The 21,823-nt window shown below is 41.9% G+C and overlaps 1 protein-coding gene across 7 annotated transcripts in view; it reads left to right on the top strand.

The window, feature by feature from the left end:
* Positions 1–114: 114 nt before the first annotated feature.
* LEF1 (lymphoid enhancer binding factor 1) overlaps positions 115–21,823 on the top strand; it is a 99,000-nt gene continuing 77,291 nt past the window's right edge. For all 7 annotated transcript variants that reach the window (XR_012158527.2, XM_073340861.2, XM_073340862.2 and 4 more), the window contains exons 1-4: positions 115–685; positions 1,349–1,568; positions 4,094–4,157; positions 5,581–5,714. Coding sequence is in view for 6 of the 7 variants with exons in the window: in XM_073340861.2 (XP_073196962.1) it covers positions 1,365–1,568; positions 4,094–4,157; positions 5,581–5,714 (402 nt within the window). In the remaining variant the exon portion in view is untranslated. The remainder of the gene's footprint in view (positions 686–1,348; positions 1,569–4,093; positions 4,158–5,580; positions 5,715–21,823) is intronic.

The following is a 21,823-nucleotide window of genomic DNA, read 5'->3' as shown; positions in this document are numbered from 1 at the left end:
GAGCGGCGGCTTCTCTTTCATCTCCCCCCCCCGCCCCCGCCCTGTCCACGGAGAGAAGGCGGGGGCGGGGGGCGGAGTGGGTGGAGGGGATGTTAAAGTTACATTACAGAGACTGGCTCCCACTTCGCTCTGGCGGGCGCGCTCGGTCCGTCCCTCTCCACTTTCTGCCTGCCCCTGCCCCGGGAGAGAGAGACGCGCACGGGCCCCGGGAACTCGTCCGACAGGCTTCCAGCCGCGCCTCGCCGCCTTCCCGTCGGCCAGCCCAGGAGAGGCGGGAGACGGTGCCCTGGGACCGCGCGCGTGTGGATTGCTGGTGGCGGCCCTGAAGCCAGGAAGCAGCGGCACCTGGGGAGGCAAAAGGGGCCGCCGCTGCCGGGTGTCTCTCCTCCATGGGGTGCTCCATCCCCGGCCTGCAGCGGGCGGCTCTCGGCGGCTGGGCTGGCCCCCTTTAGGGGTTGTGAATGCGGAGGCGCCTTGGGACGCCTCGAGAGAGAGAGAGAGAGAGAGAGAGAGAACTCTTCCTGGCTCGCGCCGCCCGCGCGCGCCGTGATTTCAACACCCGCGCCCGGGGTTTTGCTTTTCCTCGTGGCTCTCACGCCGCCCGGGCGAGCCGGGCGCGGCGCAGAGGCGAGAGCGGCGCTCCGGGGAGAGCTCGGGCGGGAGAGGACAAAAGCAAAGAGGCTTGGTGGGTTTGGCTTTGCGCGTGGGGCGGTTATTGCGAGCCGGCGGTGGAAGCGCGTTCCGGGCCCCCTTCGTCTTCCCCGCCTCCCTGACTGGCCGGCGGGGACCCCCCCTTAACTTTAGAGGCGAACTTTGTAGCCCCCTTCCCCCAAAGAAAGGAGAGCCTGAGCGCCGGGGCTGCGCTGGAACCGGAGAGGCAGCGGGCCGGGGCTGCAGGGAACGCTCCTGCTCTGCCAGGCAGCGGGCTCGCCCCTCCGGCTGCTGCACGAGCTGGAGCTCGCGGGATCTTCTCTCCCCCTGTAGCTTGCGGGGGAATGGGAACCAGGGGGGGGGGAGCCTCTCCTTTTAAAGAAGCCCCGGAGAAGATAAAAGATCCAGAAGGGTCCCAACTTCTCCAAACTCTTCTGTCCTCTTGCAGACACAACGGAAACCGGGGGAGGGAGGAAGTGTATGTAACCCCCCCCCCCAGCAGCAGACAGACCGACAAGTCAGACAGACAGACCCTCCTTCCCCCCGGTGGCTGTGCCCGCCTGGCCTCTTTCGGGAAGAGGGGGGTGGGTGGGATGGAGAGGGGGAGGCTTAGAGTAGCGAGGGCAAGCGGCTCGTAAAGACGTAATAAATATTATTATTCTTCCTTTTTATTATTATTGTTCCCCGGGCGGAGCAGGAATTAAAGAGCAATTATGCCTCAGCTGCCGGGAGGCGGTGGGGGGGATCCGGAGCTGTGCGCCACAGATGAAATGATCCCTTTCAAAGACGAAGGCGATCCCCAGAAGGAGAAAATCTTCGCGGAGATCAGCCACCCGGAGGAAGAAGGAGATTTGGCCGACATCAAGTCCTCTCTCGTTAACGAGTCAGAGATCACCCCCAACAGCAATGGGCATGAGGTAAGGGGGTCCGAGGGCAGGGCAGCCAGCTGCTGTGCAGTTCGTGATGCCAACGGAGTGTTCAGAGACCCACTGATCAGGGATCTTGGGAGGGGGCAGCTCTAGAGACTTCGGCCAGGGAAGACCAACACGCCTCTTCGCGGTTTTGCTCATTATAGGGCTCTGAAGCACCTTGATTCCAGCCTGGCCCCCCTGGTTCTACAGTCAAACTCCTCCAGGGTCCTGGATCGGGTTAATAGACCTGGATGAATTAAAGGCGGTACAGGCAAATGCAAGCAACACTGTGGGCACCTCTCCTGGCACGTCTATTTTTAGCGGAGGCTTAAAAAATGCCGGAGAGAGGAAGGGGACGGCGGGGGTGCAAAGGAAAACAGGACGTCGTCAGCCGCCAAGCGAGATGCGGTTTTGACCAACGCGCTTTGTGAGCGAATACGCCAAGTTTCCCGTGAATGGGAGGGCAGGCGCTTAGGAGTGCGTGTAAGGGGTGCGGGGAGTGGAAGAGCGAACACCGAGACCTTCTTTGCAAACCGGAGAGATGTGTGCAGAGCCTGGGCAATGGTACTATTTCATTCAGGGCCGGCGGTTCTTTGATCTGCCCCCAACTTTGGGCGCACACTGTTGGGAGACCCGTGATGATTGATTCAGCACGGCCGCGTCGGCTCTCTGCCGGTCTGTCTCGTGTGCTCCAGCCCGAATTGAGATAAAACCCCCTTTTTGGAGCCATGTGCTGTGCATTATCAAACTTGTTCTTTGCTTAGGGGCTCCTTCGGCTCGAACGCCTTGTTAGTACAGTAAGCTATCAGAGCAGAGTAAATAGAGACACGTGGGTGCCTGTGGGAGGGAGCTAACTAGGCTTTTTTTTTTTTTTTTTAAAGGAGTGGGGAGAAGTTGCAGATCATCTTTCAGCATCTGATAGGAAATTTTCGCGGGGAGAAGGTCACCCCTCTATCTTACTAAAATGCATTGGCCTGTGAAAACATTTAAGAGGCAGACCTAGAAAAATCCCAAGATTTACCCTCAAACACAGAGGGATTTGGGGAAATTCATTGCATTGGGGAGTCAGATTTTGTAGATGGCTAACATCTGGTGCCCGAGATCTGATGCATTCACAACATGAATTTCTGGTGTTTAGGTTTAAGTGGTGGATTTGAGTAACAATCTGAGATTGCTCAACAAGATTTGTGAAGACTCCTATTCAAGTTTGATCACATCTCAACCATTTTATTCACTTTTTTTTTTTTTACCTAATCCCTGCATTTCAGTTGGTGATGATTTTAGGAAACTAGAATGAGCAACTAATGGACTGAACTGCTGGTTTTTATATAGTGCTACTTCTAGTAACTAATGAATGGGCATGGTGGGTTTTTTTGTGGGGGGGAGGGAGTAATAGAAGGTGGATCTGTAGTAACTATATTGATTGGCAGACGTATTGGAGCATAAGCTTTGGGTATTCACCCATGAAAGTTTATGCTCCAATATGTCTGTTAGTCTATGAGGTGCCACAGGACTCTTTGCCGCTTTTACAGATCCAGACTAACATGGCTACCCCTCTGATATATTGATTGGGAATTGTTTTGCAATAAGCTAATATATTGGGGTTGCAATACTGAGATCAGCTGCCAATAAAAGCATTAGAAGTTACCTTGCTTTGACTCTGGAAGTCTTATTTTTGACTGTAGATTAATTCTGCCAACTAACAAACAACCTTTCACTTATAGTCAGAATTGACATGCTGGTTCTTGGCTTCTATTGCAGCTTCCACTAGGGGACTATCCAAAAGCTTAACTGGCTTTTTCTCAGTTCCAGGCTGTCTCATGATCAAGCCAAACTGCATGTTGTAAAAATAGCCTTTTAAAAAATAAAGGAATCTGCAGTGTTGCACTGTCATATTTCAAGTGAGTGCTAAACACCTTTTTAGTGTGTATGCAGGAGGACCTTCTCTCTCCTTCAGATGTCCATTTCCATAGCCCAGGGCAAGCAAGTTCATATGAGTCACAGGATCCTATAATAGTATTAGGCCTAAAGTAGCCATGGAATTTCTTTGGTAAAATCAAAGGTCAGAGCATTAATCGTAAACTCTTTAAAGGATTTGCACAAACTGTTTTGATAGCAATTTATTAACATGAAAACAACTTAAGAACAAGGAGGGAATTTTTAAAAGCCCATATAGTGGGGGCACTCAATTTTCATTATTCTTTTATACCAATTTAGGAATACTATTTTGATTCCTAAAGCTTAAAGTATTCTTAAGAAATAAGGCCCTTTAGTAAATTACTGCACTACTTGTGCTAGACCTGCTTTGTAGAACCACATGGTTATTACATTTGTAATAAAAATGACCATTCTATGTTTTAGCACACTTCCTTTTTAGCATGAGGTAGGACAAATATACAATTGCTTCTCCTGACCTAGACACTTAATAATTTTTTTTGAAAGATCAAGTGCTAAGCAAAAGTGAACAGATATGTATAAAAATACCATTTTTTTTGTTTTTTGTTTTTTAATGGTGGATTCTGTGTGGTTAGGTTTCCAGGCAAGGCCAAGCTCAGGAATCCTATCATGACAAAGGCAGAGAACATTCTGAAGAAGGTGAGATGTGCTTATTCTTTACTCTACATTGTTACTTCCTATGTCCCTCTCAATGTGTACACAGATGTAACTTTGCTTACTAAAAGGCAATATTAATCAGTTGAACTTGTATATAAAATGTGACCTGTATTTATGGAAAAAATCCAAACATTTTCGAAGTTGAGCAAAAATGAGATTTGGTGTGTATTCATCTAACTTCAGTAACTAAATGGTATTTCAGTTGTTTGCCAGTTGAAGTAAGTAGGCCAAACAGATCTTTTTGCTGAAAAAATAACTATTTTTAGAATATAAGTAGTTCATATATAAGTCTTTTCTCTTCCCTCATTCTGACAATCTTACTGAGTTATGTATATTAAGAAGTTGTGTGCTCACTTTCCAACCCAAGTCTGTCACTTAAAAAATCAGGAACAACATTTTAATGTTTTGATGTGCAAATCAGTGAACTCTAATACTTCATTAAGGAAGATGAGTGAAACTGACAGTGTACATATTTAGTTTAGAAAGCTGGACAGTAATGTAGGATTGTCTTCAGTATATTATTATAGTGGGGTATAGCTCATAAGAAGGAGGATCTCCATTAGAATTAAAATGAGAGTTTGAGGCTTCAGCTTTTTGTCAGTCCTGGTCCTTGTTGATAGCCTTTTATTATTTAAATTAGATATTCCACAAATTGGAAGTGGAACCCCCTTTGTTTTAAATAGGCCCCAATAAGCAGTAGGGTATCCTTGCACACCAGCCTGTATTCCTATTCTCCTTAATAGCTTTCAATTAGCATGACCAGAAAGAATTGTTCATACATGCAGTATGTCAGCTAGTGAAGGAAGTGTCTCTGTCTAACCATACTACTGCACTTTCCTGCAACCAGCTGTGTAACTGATGGGAGAAGTCCATATGCTACCTAAAATGAAAGAATTACTGCTTTATACATTTGATCTCCATTGCTGTTATTTGATGTCTGTAGCATTGCTTGTTGTTCATGCAATGGAAATGCACCAACACAGCCTAGAAATGGTGTTTCTCTTATGGTGTCTAAAAATTATTAGCAAAGACCACCAAGTAGCTTTAGAATCTAATGTAGTGCATTACATGTGTGTCTATTCTTCCAGGCTCTTATGCAAATCATCCTAGTACAATCTCTGTGTTTGTGTTTGAATAGACTCATAAAAGAGACTGGCTATACTGAAGTCTTCCCATATCTTAAGTGCAGTTCCTAACAAATGCCTGTTTAATAAACCATTTAAGTGAGTAACTGCTGTCAGAAAGCAATAAAAATAAAATGGAAGTCCCTAGCAGTTTGCCCCCCTCCACCTCTCCAAAGATTTAAAAAAAAAAGATATTGTGCATTTCTTACTGTAAAATGTCTCTAATGTACCAGAAAAACTTAAGTGGAAGCTAAATTAACAACTCTTATTTTCTTTCCCAGGAAAACATCCGGATGGTGGTTTATACAGCAAAGGCCCATCATACTCTGGTTATTCTGGGTATATCATGATGCCAAATATGAACAATGATCCCTACATGTCTAATGGATCTTTGTCTCCACCCATCCCTAGAACAGTGAGTTACCTGTTATACAAATAGTCTTTGGAGAGACAAATTGCTTTCTGTTCCGTATATTACACTTTTGATATTATATGTTAAATAGAACTAAGATGAACAATACATTGCTATTCTGTATGCTGCTTTCATATGGGGTATAAACTTCCCGAGGATTTTGATTGGGTTGGTGGAGGAAAAGCTGCAAATCTAATAAGTGAAGTATTGAGTTTTGTGTTTGAATAAGGCTGAAAAAGATACCTTTTAATGTGACTTTATGGAATAAGCTGTGATGGAATGGTGTAAATGCTACCTTTATAGTGATGGGAAGGACAGAAATACTCCTATACTGGCTTTAGTCCCTCCTGCTTAGGAGGGAAAATAGAGAATTGGGGGTAGGACTACTGGAATTGCTAATCGGTACACGACATTCAAAAAGAGCTGACAAATGTTTTTCCTCATCTACTTGTTCTTAGCTGATATTATTTCTAACACAGGCTGCTCTGTGTGAAGTTGTCGGGTCTGTGAGATTGAATGTCACCTGGAAAAATAACCATAGTTGAAGATATAGCATGTGAAACAATTGTGGATGAACTAAGATAACTATGTAAGATGTAGCTGAGAGTAGCTTTTGTGTTTGTGCTCTACCATGTGTTGGCCGTTGGCCATTGGCCCTGATTTACTGTCAAGATGAGTAATTTTCTCTGGTTGGTGTAGAAGTGTGCTTGATTAACATCTGTACACTGAATTCCCACTTGTTTTTGTAAATCAGTGGGAATTTTTTGTAAATTTAATTCTAGTTGAGGAAATCACATTAGCAGAATTGCCTTGGAAAACCGGAAGTTGTTTGTGTGTCTCCTGTTGTAGAATTCCACTGATGGTATGAAATTGTTTCATACATTTTATTCATTTGTATGCTTTGCATTTTTTTTTTCCTAGTAATGGAGAGCTAGTAAGATGCAAAAGTGTTTGGCAACTTCTCTACTCTAACTTTATTTCTGTGTTTTTTTTTTTTTAAACTTGTTTGGAAAAACTTTGAATTAATCCATATTGGTATTTTTAACAGCAAAACATTATACTTAAACATTGGAGACAGTCTCCACCAAATATAGGTGCTTGAATTCAGAATGACACAATCGATTCTGGCATTCTGAACCCTGCTGCAAATGTTGCTTATATTCTGCAACCTTATTTACATTTGAAAGAATAAAAAAAAGTTGTATACAATACTGCTTTATAGTTTTGTCTTTAAAAAAAATCTGTCTTGAATAAGAAGATGGAAAAACCTGTTGGTTTTTTGGGGGTGTTTTTTTGTTTTGTTTTTAATTTCCGCTTGAAGGTCTATATATACTTAATTTTGAAGCACTCAAACTATATCCCATGTAGTCTTTGTATACTGGCTTCTGCTGAAAGATATGTAAAATAAAAATTCTTGATAGATTAAACTGCAGTTCTATCTTGCTGACAAAAAGGATGCAGTCAGTTGGAAGTCTTTAATGCTCAGATCCATGTCTCCTTGAAGATCAGGAATTTAATAAGACCCTGTGCTACTTTCTCTTTCTCCAAGAAACAATACATGAGTGCAAGATTTGGAAGCAAAATAAATCCAACTTCTTAATGTTGCCCTATAAAAATGACTAGAGAATTTAAAATTTCAAAATGTTTTGTTCTTAAATGCGTTACATTGGGACATCAGTTATTTACTTGCACACTACTGGTACATCTCTTCAGATAGTGGAAGAACGATATTTCAGACTAAATTGATCAGCTTTCTTTTATTGTAGAAATATTTGAGTAGCTATTGTGATATTGGCGGGGATAGAAAGCAGATGGATTTAATTGCAATACTCTCAGCCTAATGTCTAAGGGAGCATATTGGAGCAGCACCACAATTCCTGTAAAATAGTGTTCTTGTAATATACTAATGTTGACCATAAACTGAAATCTCCAGACTTAACCACAAGGCTACATGCTTGAGTTAATCTTTTTTTATTTGTTTGTTTAATTGAACTATCATCTTTGTTTTTATACTTGACAGCTGTCTTTTAGAGTGTGTGTGTGTGTGTGTGAGAGAGAGAGAGATCAAAACACTGCATCCAGAAGATTATACTTGCTTACGTTGCTATTAACCACAACCTATGTGGTAAGCAGTTATGCCTTCCCACCTCGTCACTTCTGCTCTCTACCTTTGTTGGGCTTCTAACTGTCACCCATTCAACTTCCCTCTGTTTCCTTGCAGATAGTAAGGTTGAAAAACAGTTTAGATAAGTCGGTTTAAGAGACCCAAGCTCTCATCAGTGGTGTCAGCCTGACCATTTGCGTGTGGAGTAACCTTGTGGTATACCTGAGATTCTTCATTTGCATAACAAAGCAACTGCTTGTTTACCGCATCTGTTGCCTGGGAATGTTAGACAGAATTTGAAACAACCTCAGGATTCTGATTTTCTCCCCACACTATCTGAACAGTCTGACTTGTTTACATTCAGATAATCCAGTAAAATGCTCATTAAACTGAATAGATATTAGCTGCAGTGGCCCTTTCTAATTAACACAATTTTATTTCATTATATTAGACATAATAGTGTAAAACCAGCTCTTCCTTCAGAGGACAGGGATACAAGCTCAGGCCCTGATCCTGCCAACGCTACATGTGCTTAACTCAATGCATGTGAATAATTCCACTGATCTTAATGGAATTAGGTACATGCATAAAGCTGTGCAACTATTTGCCAGCAGGGTTGGGTCAAACTACACCCATGGTTGAATAACTTCTATTTTTTGCCTGGGGGGGACACCAGTCATGCCAATGGAGCTGCTCCTGTCTGAGGCTTGCAGTTTGGGGTGGGCAAATTGTGTCCAGGCATTCAACTTGCGCTTTTTCCTCTGGATCTTTGTATGCAATATGTACAGACTTGTATGCAAGGGCCAGGGGAGTACTAGTGATGTTTGTAGCTAAGTTTTCAAGCAGTTATTGTCAAGATTAATTTGATTTGGGAGAGGAAGAACAATACTGTCAGTAATCGTGCTTAGAAAAGACGCTGGGTGAAAAAACTAGTCAAGATTCCTGAAAATTTCAGAACAATGGAAAAATGACTCAAAAGACTGATTTAAAATGCTAAAATTTTCTTCATGTATACTTGATTCTTTGGACTTTAATTTTCCTTTTTCGATGTTTAGTACACATCTTGCACTTTACTATAGAGTTTAGTTTCTGATGAGCTGATATTGACACTGTTCTTGATGTAGAGCAGTGGTTCTCAAACTAGGGGCGCTGCTTGTTCAGGGAAAGCCGTCTGGGGGGCTGGACCAGTTTGTTTACCTGCTGTGTCCGCAGTTTTGGCTGATTGCAGCTCCCACTGGCTGCAATTCGGCGCTCCAGGCCAATGGGGGCTGCGGGAAGCAGCACGTGCTGGCTGCCCTTCCCACAGCGCCCATTGGCCTGGAGTGGTGAACTGCAGCCAGTGGGAGCCGCAGTCGGCCGAACCTGCGGATGCGGCAGGTAAACAAACTGGCTCGGCCCCTCAGGGGGCTTTTCTTGAACAAGTGGCACCCCAGTTTGCGAACCACTGATGTAGAGAGATGAGAGTCAAATTTGCGTTCAATTTTTACTAGGGTTAGGCTACTTTCTCCTCCTGCATTCTCTCCTCCCCCCTGCCCCCCCCCCCCCGCCCGGGTAACTGATCATTCATTTACTACTTGCAGAAAAACAAGCTACAAGCTCTTCTACACCTCCAGCACTGTAGAATAGAAGCCACTATAACAGTATACTCCTTATCAGATAGCTGGGTAGGCAAAAGAGCAAAGAAATGCATTTAGGTAGCTGCAGCAAAAGTGATGCTCGCACACACAGGATAATATGAAAACCACAATAACACCTGGTGAATGAGTCCCGTGAAGTGGAGAGTTCTTTTAGTGGTTTCTCTTTGGTGCGTAGCATGGGTGTTGAAGACAGGAAAAAGTAGGCAGCTGTTTGTTTTTTGCCCTTTGAGCAAGATTAGTTTCAAGTAGCATTCTTGGAGCAAAACCTTCATAAAAACCTTTGTATTTTTAAAATTCCTTAATGAATTCCTACTATGCTATTAAATGCATCTCTTTCCTAGGGATTAGGCTTTATATTGTATGGTATAGAATTCCTGCAACTCTATTTCCACACTTCTCCCCTCCCCCCCCCGCACCCCCACCCGCAATGTGCATGCATACATGCTTAGCAGAAAGTAAGAATTCTTTTAATGTCCAAACTGGTTTTTGATTAGCAGCTGGAATTATTAAGTAGACTGAAGAATATTCTCAGCAACATTTGGAAAAGGCTTGGATATAGTCCCCTATGGACAATGCATATGGAATTCATTAGACGTTCCACAGGAAGGAATTCTAATGTGGAAAGTCGTTAGAGTGATGTTCAAAATTTCCAATTGCATTTGGAGCCCAGGTTGTGCTAGGTGCTGTACAGATGCACAAGACCGTTTCTGCCTTGTGGAGCTTACATCTCAAGATAAGTGAAACATAGTTGGGAGAAGGCTTAAGACAAAAAATGATTATACAGACTAACAATTTTGGTCAGTGGGAGCTGTCCCTTCAAGAACAGGGTAGGGCATTTGATTACTGAGTGTTTGTGGGAGCCTAATAACAGTATGGGATTTTGGGGTGGGGGTTTGGTGCCTCTATATCCAGAGTAGATGATGTTGCCTGGCTAAGCTTCAAATAGCTCAAAGTTGAGTTCTTAAACTTACCTTTCGAGAAAGCAAGCTTCATTCTTGAAGGTGTCAACGTTGGCACTTACAGGGAGACTGGATAGTCACCAGTTTGAAACCAGCCTAATTCAGGAATTAACTTTCTAATGGATATTTTGTGAGTCTGAGTGCAAGATAAGATGAGTGATGGGGGAGCGGAAATAAACTGAGATCAAGACCTGTATGGGCCCTAGACAAAACTACTCCTATTACTCTTTTTTTTGTTTTTAAACAGTTGTCTCTTTTCCTCACCCTCCTCCACCTACAATAATCAGAGTGGTGGCATGTTGGTAGGCAGTGTATAGGTAAACAGAGGACTTTATTCACCAAGGCTGTCAAGACACTCTTTCACCAGCACTGAAATTCCACACTTTTTTTTTTTGTTTTTTAAGATTAACTTTGGGGTTAAGAAAATTCGCTTATTAAATACCATACATTAAAAAAATCACATGTGGAGCTGCCCAAAATTTGGTACCTAAGTTGGTACTTCATTGGTACAGTCTGGATAGAAGTGAAGTGGGGCCCTTAGACCAGATGGAAGATTTGAATTTTTTTTTTCTTTTAGTTTGTTTTTTACTCCAGTGTGGGCATCCAGCTCATACATGGATGGGAGAAAAGGGAAATCCTCAGCATGAACAAGTGAACCTTACTATTTCAACCATTTCTGCTAGCTGGCCTGGCTCTGATCAGCTGTGATGCCGCATGGAGCATCAGTCTGTGATGTCTGAGATAGGTCCTTTGAAACAGAGACAAACTACATGGGGTTCAGTTTCTCATTTGTTAAACAAAGTACGCTGGACATTTGGGAAGAGGAATGGGTGAGACAGAACAGAAGTTACCTGAGTGCCTCTGGTTTGCCCCTGTTTCAAAGGACTACTGTAGTAGCTGTGACAATGTAGAATGATGCTGCCTGGGGCCTTATGAAGGCCCTATGCATATACAGTGCACTTTTTTAAAAAGACTTTTCACTTGTGTATTGACTGTCCTTCTCCTGCCATTAATGAGGGCATTCAGCACATAGTGGTTTTCTACTGCTGCTTTCGTCTCCTTCTTAAGCTGGTGCAACCCTTACTTGGAAATGAACTTCCACAACTGACCAGTTGTTAAAAATCCTTACTGGCTGTGGAGAAATAGAAAGCAGTCAGTGACACCGTTCTGGCTTTGGACTGAGCTATAGGAAAAAAAAAAATTGCTCACTGCTCCACTTTTGATTCTTCATAGCTTTAGTTGATCTGGTTATTTGACATAATCTCTTATTTCCCCCTATAGCCAGAGGCTGTGTATAGACAAGCAAATTTAATGCAACTTTTAAAAACTGGAGACTGCAACTTTCATTTTAAGGAGGTTTAAAAGTAAAATGTCATCCTGTTGGTGTGGTGGTCATCTTTTCTTTTTCAGTCATGCTCCAGAGAAAATGTTGATCAGAATTGCTTGTTGCAGGCTCTCAGTACCATGCAGGATCTGGTGCTAAAGAAACGGGCATTCATTTGTTATCCCATCCATAATGTTAGATGCCAAGAAGAAAGGGGGAAGAAACCTTGCCAAATACATGTCATATTCTTCAATGCCTATAGTCATTCAGTCTGGATGCAGAAGAGCTGCAAGATTGACTGACTAAGTTTCTAACATCTGTCTTGGGTATGAAAAGCTCCTCTGATATGAGAAGGAAATGTCACTAAAACAGTGAAGTGTTAGTGTATGTCTTCTAAAAACCTTGTTAGATGTATGTGCTATAGTGATGGAAAGTTGCCTCTTACCACTAGTATACAGAACAATTTTTTTTTTAAGTAATTTTGAGTGGTCGAACCACAAATAAAATATCTCTTCTAGTACTTAACTTAAGCCATGTCTACATTAGCTAAATCACAATTAACTCCTCTTCTTACTATGGCATGGCTAAACAATGACCCTGTGTGTCTTAACTGGACCGTGTAGATGAGGACAAAGTGTTTTTAACAAATCTGCCGGATCACTACTATGCAATGTTACCACCCGCATATGAAAGCCAGTAAGGAGAGGGATCCTTCTTTCCCAGAGTATAGGAAGGGACAGCCTAAGTCAGAGGATGAGGTTGAGAGCCAGTGGCTTCATGTGAGCAGGAGTAGTAAGCCCAGAGGATGCAGATAGCTTGAGCTCTGTCCAGCTTTCAGGCCCAGCAAAGTGGCCTTTTGCTGGCAAAATGCTAGCCATGTCAGTAGCAGCCTGAGGGGTCCCCATAGGTACAGTTATCCTTGTAACCCATCATTGGACTGTCATGAGTGGCTGGGTCTGTTGGCTTTCTGTTTGTTATAAGCTAAAGTCACTGTGCCTAGAATATTTGCACTTTGTAGTATTTGGTGGCATTAATAAAAAGAATCCTGTTAGTTGTTTCCCTTGAACATTCATGCTTCAAGTAAGACCAGAAATCTAAGAGCCTAGTGCTTGGCACTTGTGTTTTGCCTTTAAGCTTGTGGTACGCTTAGCGTACTAGCACGCATCTAGAGGGGACTGGTATACCACCACACTTGCAGTGACATTACAGTGGGCTTAATTACACTCTATGGGCTTGCCTTCACAGCTAAAAATGCTGTGGTTTTTCCACCGGGATGGGGGGGAAGGAGGTGCATATATGAATGTGTACTAGCTATGCCAAGACTGAAGATCAGGTGCTTTAGTTTTACTGCTAGGGCAGTTCCTGGTGGGGATACATAGTTGGCATTCTTGCTGGCAGAGAGAAAAGAGATTAGACTGGGCAAGAAGTCTGAATGTCATTCTTGCCACTAGTGTTGGTCTATCAGGATCATTGGTAGGTCATTGTGGAGAAGCTTGTATAGCTACTTTGCATGCTGTTCCTACCCTGGGTGTCTAGGATTAGCCTCTCTAGTTATTGTTTTGGCCCTCATAAGCACTAAATTAATAGTAAAATTACATGCAAAATAACTTAATTTAGCAGCCTAATAGTTTCTATTTTGAGACTCTCATCTTGTGGGATAGCTTTTATTTATTTTTGGCTTCCCACTTCAAAGGAATCTGTCCACTCAGCAAGAAAGCGATTGAGCACTTAAATAAAAATATATTAATTGAATCTTTGGGCTTGAACTAAAAGTACAGTATTGAGTTAAAGTATGCCCCAGCTGTGCTAATCAGCCAGGAATTGTCCACTCCCACGAGAGGGAAAAATGGTGATGTGAATGATTTTAGAGGAGCTTGAGTGTATTCAGCGGACATGTGTGTTCACTGACTTAGATTTCGATAGGTAACTAAAACTGTAATTGTTTTTTAAATAAGATATAAGAACGGCCATACTGGATTAGACCCAACGGTCTATCGGCCACTATCTACTTTCAGGCCCAGAGGATAATGCCAGGTGCTTCAGAGGGAATGAACAGAACAGGGCAATCAAGTGATCCATCCTGTCATCCACTCCGAGCTTCTGGCAAACAGAGGACAGGGACACTCAGAGAGTGGTGTTGCATCTCTGACCATCCTGGCTAATAGCCATTGATGGACCTATCCTCCATGAACTTATCTTTGTTCTTTTTTGAACTCTTATGCTTTTGGCCTTCACAACATCCTCTGGCAAGGAGTTCTAAGAGGTTGACTGTGTGTTGGGTGAAGAAGTACTTCCTTTTTGTTTGTTTTTAAACCTGAGGCCTATTAATTTTATCAGGTGATTCCCGGTTCGCATGTTGTATGCAGGAGTAACTAATGCTTTCTTGTTCACTTTTTCCACACAAGTCAAGGTTTTATAGACTTCTATCATAGTCCCCCCTTAGTCATCTCTTTTCTAAACTAAAAAATCCCAGTCTCTTTAATCTCTCCTCATCTGAAAGCTGTTCTATGTCCCTAATGATTTTTGTTGCCCTTCTTTGTACCTTTTCTAATACCTTTTTTGGGATGGGGAAACCAGATCTGCACACAGTAGTCAAGATGTGTGTATCATAGATTTATATAGAGGCATTATGATATTTTCTGTCTCATTAGCTACCTTTCCTAATGGTTTCTAACATTGTTAGCTTTTTTGATTGCTGCCTACTGAGCGGATTTTTCAGAGAACTATCCACAATGAGTCCAAGATCTTTCTTGAGTGGTAACAGCTGATTTAGACCTCATCATTTTGTATGTATAGTTGGGATTGTTTTCTAATGTGCATTACTTTGCATTTATCAATATTGAATTTCATCTGCCATTTTGTTGCCCAGTCACCCAGTTTTGTGACATTTTATTTCTGAGCTAGGAAAATAAGATTGTATCTGGATAATTAACTGTCCTCCATGGAGATGAAAGCAGACTTAAATGTCTGTGTGTGCGGTTTTTGTTTGTTTTGTTTTTGTTCTGTTTTTGTTTTTTTAACGTAGTTGGGAATATGGCTAAGTGTTACTTAACTTTTACTGCATTTTTATTAAGTGTAATTTAAATAGCAAACATACTGTTGACACTACCTTACACTTTTGTGTATAGAACCATTTTAGTTGTATTCATTATGTGAGACACAGATTGATGTGCTCCCAAAGGTTTTCATCCACACAAGAGTTTCTGTAATCAACACTCAGGGCTTCATTTCAAGTGCCACTGCATAAGGGTTTAGGTAGATCCTACTTAACCCGAACTGATGCACTGGGTCTCTTGGGATTCTGTGATTCCAATTCACAGCATGTAGGCACATATGCCTTCTAGAAATTTTCTAGGCTTTATGCCAGCATTTGCTGCAGTGTGTGTGGGGTGTGTGTTTACTGGGGAATTCTAGTAATGCTGTCTCAAATAGCAAAATATTTTTTGTTTTGGAGATGATCCTTTGCTCACCTTTTTGAGGATAAGGGAGGCTTAAAATGTATTTTAATGAAAATACATGCTGTTTTTTATTACAGCGGAACCTAAAGGCCCCACTATGCTAGACTCTATACATACGCTCAAACTCTATAAGACACTCCCTGCCCTGCCATTTAAACCTACTGCAAGTATTAAAACAAAGGAAAAAACAACACACCAGAGAGTGAGACTTAGCGGGATTTAAAAGCCTGATGCTGAAAGGTGAAGAAAGTTGAATTCCCACTAATCTCAATGAGAGTTGTACTTTTCTCTGCATGTCTTGGCTTTGGGCCTTAAGTGGCGATCCTTTGCAGTGGATGTAGAACAGGTGCCGGTGCTAGGGATGAGATGACAGCCAGTCTGGCAGTGCCCAAGTAGGTAGGTAGGTATCTGGGAAGGACCGCAAACGGGGAAAAAAAGGAACATGGTCTGGTAGCCTTTGTAGGGTATGGATACAAGCAGGGCCGTCCCTACCCATACGCAAAGTCTGCAGCTGCGTAGGGCACCAGGAAATTTGAGGCACCAAATTTCCTGGTGCCCTGCGCAGCTGCGTGCTGCTCCAGCACCTGTCCTGCCTCTTCCCCTTTCCTATATATTAAAACAAAGTGCTCATGAAAGTGACTTGGGTGGCATTTGTCCCCCACGGGTCTTACATGTTAGCATCTCTACCCACTTCCTGCTTTTAATTTTTTGCCCTGTGTTCTACAGGTGATCACAATAGTCCTTTCTGGCCTTGGAATCTATGAATCGAATAGTGTCTTAGTGAGGTCTAATATTTAAAAAGACATTTTACTTTAGAAATTACACTTACAAGGGAAAGTCTATAACATGGTGGTCCGTCCAGTGGTAATGTATGGTGCTGAATGTTTGGCAACAAAGAAGAAATGTGAGCAGATCTGTTCAACAGAAATGTAAATGTTGAGATGGATGAATGGTGTAAGCAAGAAATACCATTGAGGAATGTGTAGACAAGTAACACTAATAAAGGGAAAAATGAGGGTGTGCGGGCTCAGATGCTTTGGTCATATAAAGCGCAGTCCTGACAACTGTGCGAGTAATAGTCCAATAGATCAAGACTGAAGGATAAAAGAGAGAGGAAGACTCAAGAAGATATGGTGGGATATCACAAAGGAAGACGTGTTGGCAGGTGGTGTGAGAGAGATTATTGAATAGAGTACCTTGAAGGTAGAGGACTTGTAGAGCAGATGCTGTTTGTGGGATTAACGCAAGGAAGAAAACCCTTTAGAAATTATAGTACAAATCATTAACTAGTGCAGTACTTCATTTTACAAATGTAGACTATGTAGCTTTATTTACAGACAAAGTTGCCTCCCTGATGTGGATCTTATTAGCTAATTACAAAGTTCAGTAACTTGCAGTGCATGTGCTGGCCATTAGTGAGGCTTTACTGCAGTGCTTTAAAAGACCCACACTTTGTTGTTTTGAATGATTATATCATATTGTAGTTAATGTGGTACCATGGCTGGGGATGGACTCTGGGAGGGGGTGCGGTGAGGGGAATGAGACAGATTGGTTAAAAAAAACAAACACACACCCCGAGCATATTGATAATTATGATTGATCCCACCATGGCTACAACTTCACTGGAGCAGTCTAAAAGCAGTCTTCCTGAGGAAAGCTTGGCATTTGTCTTGCCCTACAGAGTAAGGCTGTCTCTTCTGCTGTGACACCATTTTAAAGTTCACTGGATAACTATTTATGACTAAAGAGAATACGGTTGGTTGTGATAGGCTACTTTTACAAAACAATTCTCTTTTCACCTTTCTGATATCACACTTTAACTTGACTAAACTCCAGGTTTTTTTTGCCCCAGAGTAAGACGTATCTTCAGTGCATTCAGTGGTGCTTTTTTTAAACTGCTTCTACAGGCACTGGTGAGTGGAAGCAGAAAGCAGACTGAGGTTTGACTACTCTAATTTCATGTAGAAACTCCTGAGTGTTTCAGGAAATGCTGATTTCTGGTATTGACTGTTACATGTGAATTGCCTGGTAAAAGGAGAAAATCTTGCTAGACTATATCTGCAGCTCCTTCCAAAACTCTAACAGCACAGTTTCATTCTGGCTTTGTGTCATGTCAGTATATGCAGGGCAAGATCAGACGAGATACTTTGACGCCTGCACAGATAACAAGAATTTGCAGATCTCTGGGGAATAGGCAAAGGAGGAAGAGTGGAAAAACTTGCAATGAGTTTCCTTCCTCCCCTTCAAATATCTAGGGCTATGCAGACCACAAGATACTGTTACTCCTGGCAATCTAGGGTTTGGAGACAGATGGCTGGACTAAGCACAAATCAATAACTTCCTGAGAGGGAGGGGAAAACTTTCTATACTGTCTGATTGCTGGACTTGAGGAGGTGGCTCACCCCTCATCCAGTTGCCTTTTGTGGCCTTTAGAGCTGCATGGTTCCTTCCTCTTTCCCCTGATGATTGACTGCTAAAATAGAGCTGCCAGCTGTGGGAAGCCAAGCAACTTCAGATTCAGCTTCTGTGAACATTTTTCTGGGACTGAGTGAGCTCAGGTGAGAAGGAACACACTTTTTTTTTTTTCCTCTTTCCCTTCCCCCCAATGGAGTATGATGTCATTTAAGGGTACCTAAGTCTTGCTGGGGATGGGATGGCTGCAGAATGCCTAATCTAACATTCAGATTGTTAGAGATGGCCATACCAAACAGCTTCCTCTGTGGGTGGAGAACTTCTGCATGCCAGATACTGCAAAAATTTTTAGGTTGGATTGAGCCTTTCAATGTACATTAGAATAAAGTCTACAAGAATGTTCAAGCATCTTTTATATAAAGAACCATGTGTAAACATGTGCAGTGCTAATTGAGGACATTGTGCTATGTCAATCTGATAAAAATTACAAAGGAACTGTTTTGGTTTTTTTAGTTTTTAAAAGAACTGAATAGCAAAATAATAGTGCAAAAAACACTTTGTGATAAAAGTGTCTCTAGAAAGCATTTTTTATTCCCCTCAAGGGCACAAATGGTGAAGTAGTCTTACATCATCAGGTAGATATGGCCTTACACCCATGTTTGCTCCTCCAAAGCTTAAACCAAACTGCAAAATTTTAATATTTTTATTCAAGCTCTTAAAACTTGTCCCCTTCTGCTGGTGAACTTAAATAATCTCTTAAAAGCTGAGTGTATGATAGGAACTGTCACTTCACTGAAATAGTGATTTGGGTTGTTCGCATTAGAATCCCTCTTTTTCCTTCACTTTCATCTCCTATATCCCTTGTGACTGGGAGAAGAGGAAGTCTTGTGACTAGTAAATATTTTAACTAAATTGCGCAGGTGGGTTATTGCAGTGATCCCAACCCAAGGAATAAAGTTGTGGTACTCAGACTGGGGGTTGTGACTCCTCAGGGGGTCGTGAGGTTATTGCATGGGGGTTGCGAGCCGTCAGCCTCCACCCCTATATCCTGCTTCATCTCCAGCATTTATAATAGCGTTAAATTAAAAAACAATTTTTTTTAATTTTATACAGAAGGGGCTCAGAGGCTTGCTGTGTGGAAGGGGTCACCAATACAGAAGTTTGAGAACCACTGGAATAAAGCAATAAGGCTTGAAACTGGGTCTTCGTGCCATTAAGCTTTTGGACTGGAGAGTGACTGGTGTATGGATGGGCACAAAGGAGGAGAATAAACAGGATATGCTTCACTCAGATTCCTTCACCTAACTGTTGTCTAATGTACTGGATTTTTTTACTGGGAACTATTGCAGTACATGGCTATAGGATAGATGGCATTTCTTATCAGAATGACATGTAAAAGTTGACTGATACTGTTCTTGGTAGCAAAGGGGTATGAACAGAACTGCCATAAGGGCACCAAGTAGAGGAGGCTAAAATATTTTGTTCAAAAACTTTCTTGACGAAGGCCTTTTTGGAAAAATAAAAAAATATAGAAAGCTTTTCCCCACAAAAAACTTCCCAGTTTCTCAACAAAACTGATTTGTGTATGTTGGGTTAAGTAGAGTTTTTGGGTTCCTTCCCTTTTTTTTTCAGTGGAAAACAGATACAAGGAGTTTTTGTGTGTAACACTTTGATCTCTGCCTCCTTTCTTTGCTCAACAACAACAAAAAGTGTATGGCCTGTGTTGTCCACAGTAGAACAGTATTTATCTCAATGATGGAATCAAACGTATATTTCCCCAACTGAAGAGAACTCAAGGCTCAGAAAAATAGTTGTTGACTTTTATATCCTTTTCATTGTTAATAGTAGTATATATTACAAAAATGCCTCTTGCATCCTTTTATGTACCATGTAGGCTCGTTACAGCAGGTGTGGGTTAAGGCAGTGTACTTGGGATTCAAGGCCAGACTGTGCACTGAATCAGAGCCCTCTCTCTCTGATCATGAATCAGCAGGTGTGGAGGGAGAGGTTCACAGTAGACAGTCGGGCTGTGAAGAACCAGTCCATCTTCAGGAGAGCAGGACTGGCCATGCAAGGCTACAAACTTGTTTAGTAGGGTGGGTGGGGATGAGAGGGACTGGTTTGGAGCAGAATACTGTGTCGCTGTATTGAACAACAATAAAAAAAATGCTCACAGAAAAGTGCTGAGCACGATAATAATTAAATCTGTGGTAACCACACAGCAGCATTAATCTCGCTCTCTATATTCACACTCCATAGATTTAACTCCATTTGATTATTTAAGTCTATCTTGGCCAGCTAAGAAAATGGAAAACCCACTTGTTGCCCCTGTTTCCCTCCAGAAAAATCATCCCTAAGAACATATCCTCAAAGCCCTGTAATATATAAATGGCTTTTACAGTATGCCCAGGAAATCAAAATTGGACTGGCATGTTCTGCACCAGCTTCAGCCTTTGAATGGCTTTAAGGAGTAGCCCATGCAGAACACATTACAGTAGTCTAATCTTGAAGTGACAAAGGTATATAACGGCAAGGTCTGCATCCATAAGAAAGAGGGACTAAAGCAGAAAATATTTCCTATCAAGAATCCCCAAGACAAGGGTCACTATGACTAAATAAATAAAAAAGCAAACATTAAAACAATGCAGGAAAAAAGAGGAGGGGTGTGTGTATGTGTATTTTTTTTTTAAGGAATAAATGGATGTTCATAATATTTTAAAGTTGCATTGCTTGTATTTTTACATATTCTTCCATTCCTGCATTAGCACACCCACACATTTAAGCAATTTTTAGCTGGCAGCTGACCCGTTTCTATTAGATTCCTGTTATATTTTTAAGATAGCTGCCATCCAAGTATTTCAGAATAATAAAGTATTTACCAAAATACCCAGTGCTGCACATCTGTGGCCAGAGTACTGTTTTAGAGTTGTGGAGCGGTTATTGATGCTACTCTCCTTTTCTCTTTACCTCCTCCTCATCTCTGTTTCCTCAAATTGTTAAGTTACTGGAAGAAAACTTCAAAGTTTATCTGGTTTATGCAAGTTTTTTAAAATCAGAATCTGGAAAATTTGTCTTGATAAAGACAAATCCAGTTTGTTTGGGTTTGCACTGTCAAAATTTGGCATGGGGGTTTGCATCTGAGTGTTTGGCAATTCTAAAAACATTGATATGGCTGGAACAATTTTAAGATGGCATAATAGGGTGAGAGAGAGACTGTACAGGCGCTTCTGTGGAGAAAAAGCCTTGAAGGAAGCTGCGTGGTTTTTTTTGTTTTTTTTTAAGTCCTTTAGATAACTAATGAGGATTTTATGCATTTCTAAAATGAACATGTGATGCATTACAAATGCATAAATGAACCATTGTCTGCTTACTACAAGAAGATGGGAAGGGGAGACAATCCTTAGGCGTCTACTATTTCACTTTACATCAATGCTTAGAAAGTAAAAAAATATTTTCTCCAGTTTGACTCATTTATCCGTTTGTATTTTTACTGAAGTCTTTACGCTTGAAAAAGCGGGTGCATAATGATTGGCTCATTTTGTGTGGTCCAGGCTATAAAATACCCCCTCTGTTCTTTCCATATGAAAAACATGTTTTTAATTGTGTGAAATGTGTATAATTTGTGTGCTTTCTTTTATTATTTCATATTAAAAACAAATGCTTAACTTTGCATGTTCCAAAATAAGTTATCTTTCTGCTTTTGTTACTTTAAAACAGCTATTGGTGATGTCAGAGTCAATACTAAAAGCATTAAGAATGCTGGCAGAATGTAATGCAGCTGCAATCCAACGTGATGTTAGAAATGGGGTTGAGAGCATAAAGGCTTTCCATATTCCCAGGGCGCACAACTGCTTGCGGCCTTGGCTTTGATCTCTTCAAAGGCTGCTGCCTCCTCCTAGATGGAGAGACTTGGCTGCCACTCGCTTGCATTGAAAAAAGGCAGAGGTCTCTATTCAGGCAGAAATCAATCATTGTGCAGAAACAATTATGTGTAATTCAACCATCATGAAAACAGGACGAGATTATGGGTTTGTTACCTGAGTTACTGTGTGGAGATGGGGAACAGAGAACGCTGGAGTCCTGCTGACATGCCACATCTTGATGACAATTATAGACATCTGAATGATGTGGGCGGGGGAGGCATGATGACAAATGCTGGTCACGCTGTCCAGCAGAGCAGAAAATGAGGTTACAATTGGGAGATAATGTTTGCATATG

Source organism: Lepidochelys kempii, chromosome 4 (assembly GCF_965140285.1).
Source record: "Lepidochelys kempii isolate rLepKem1 chromosome 4, rLepKem1.hap1, whole genome shotgun sequence".
Taxonomy (NCBI): Eukaryota; Metazoa; Chordata; order Testudines; family Cheloniidae; genus Lepidochelys; species Lepidochelys kempii.
This window is presented reverse-complemented; position numbering and strand designations above follow the sequence as displayed.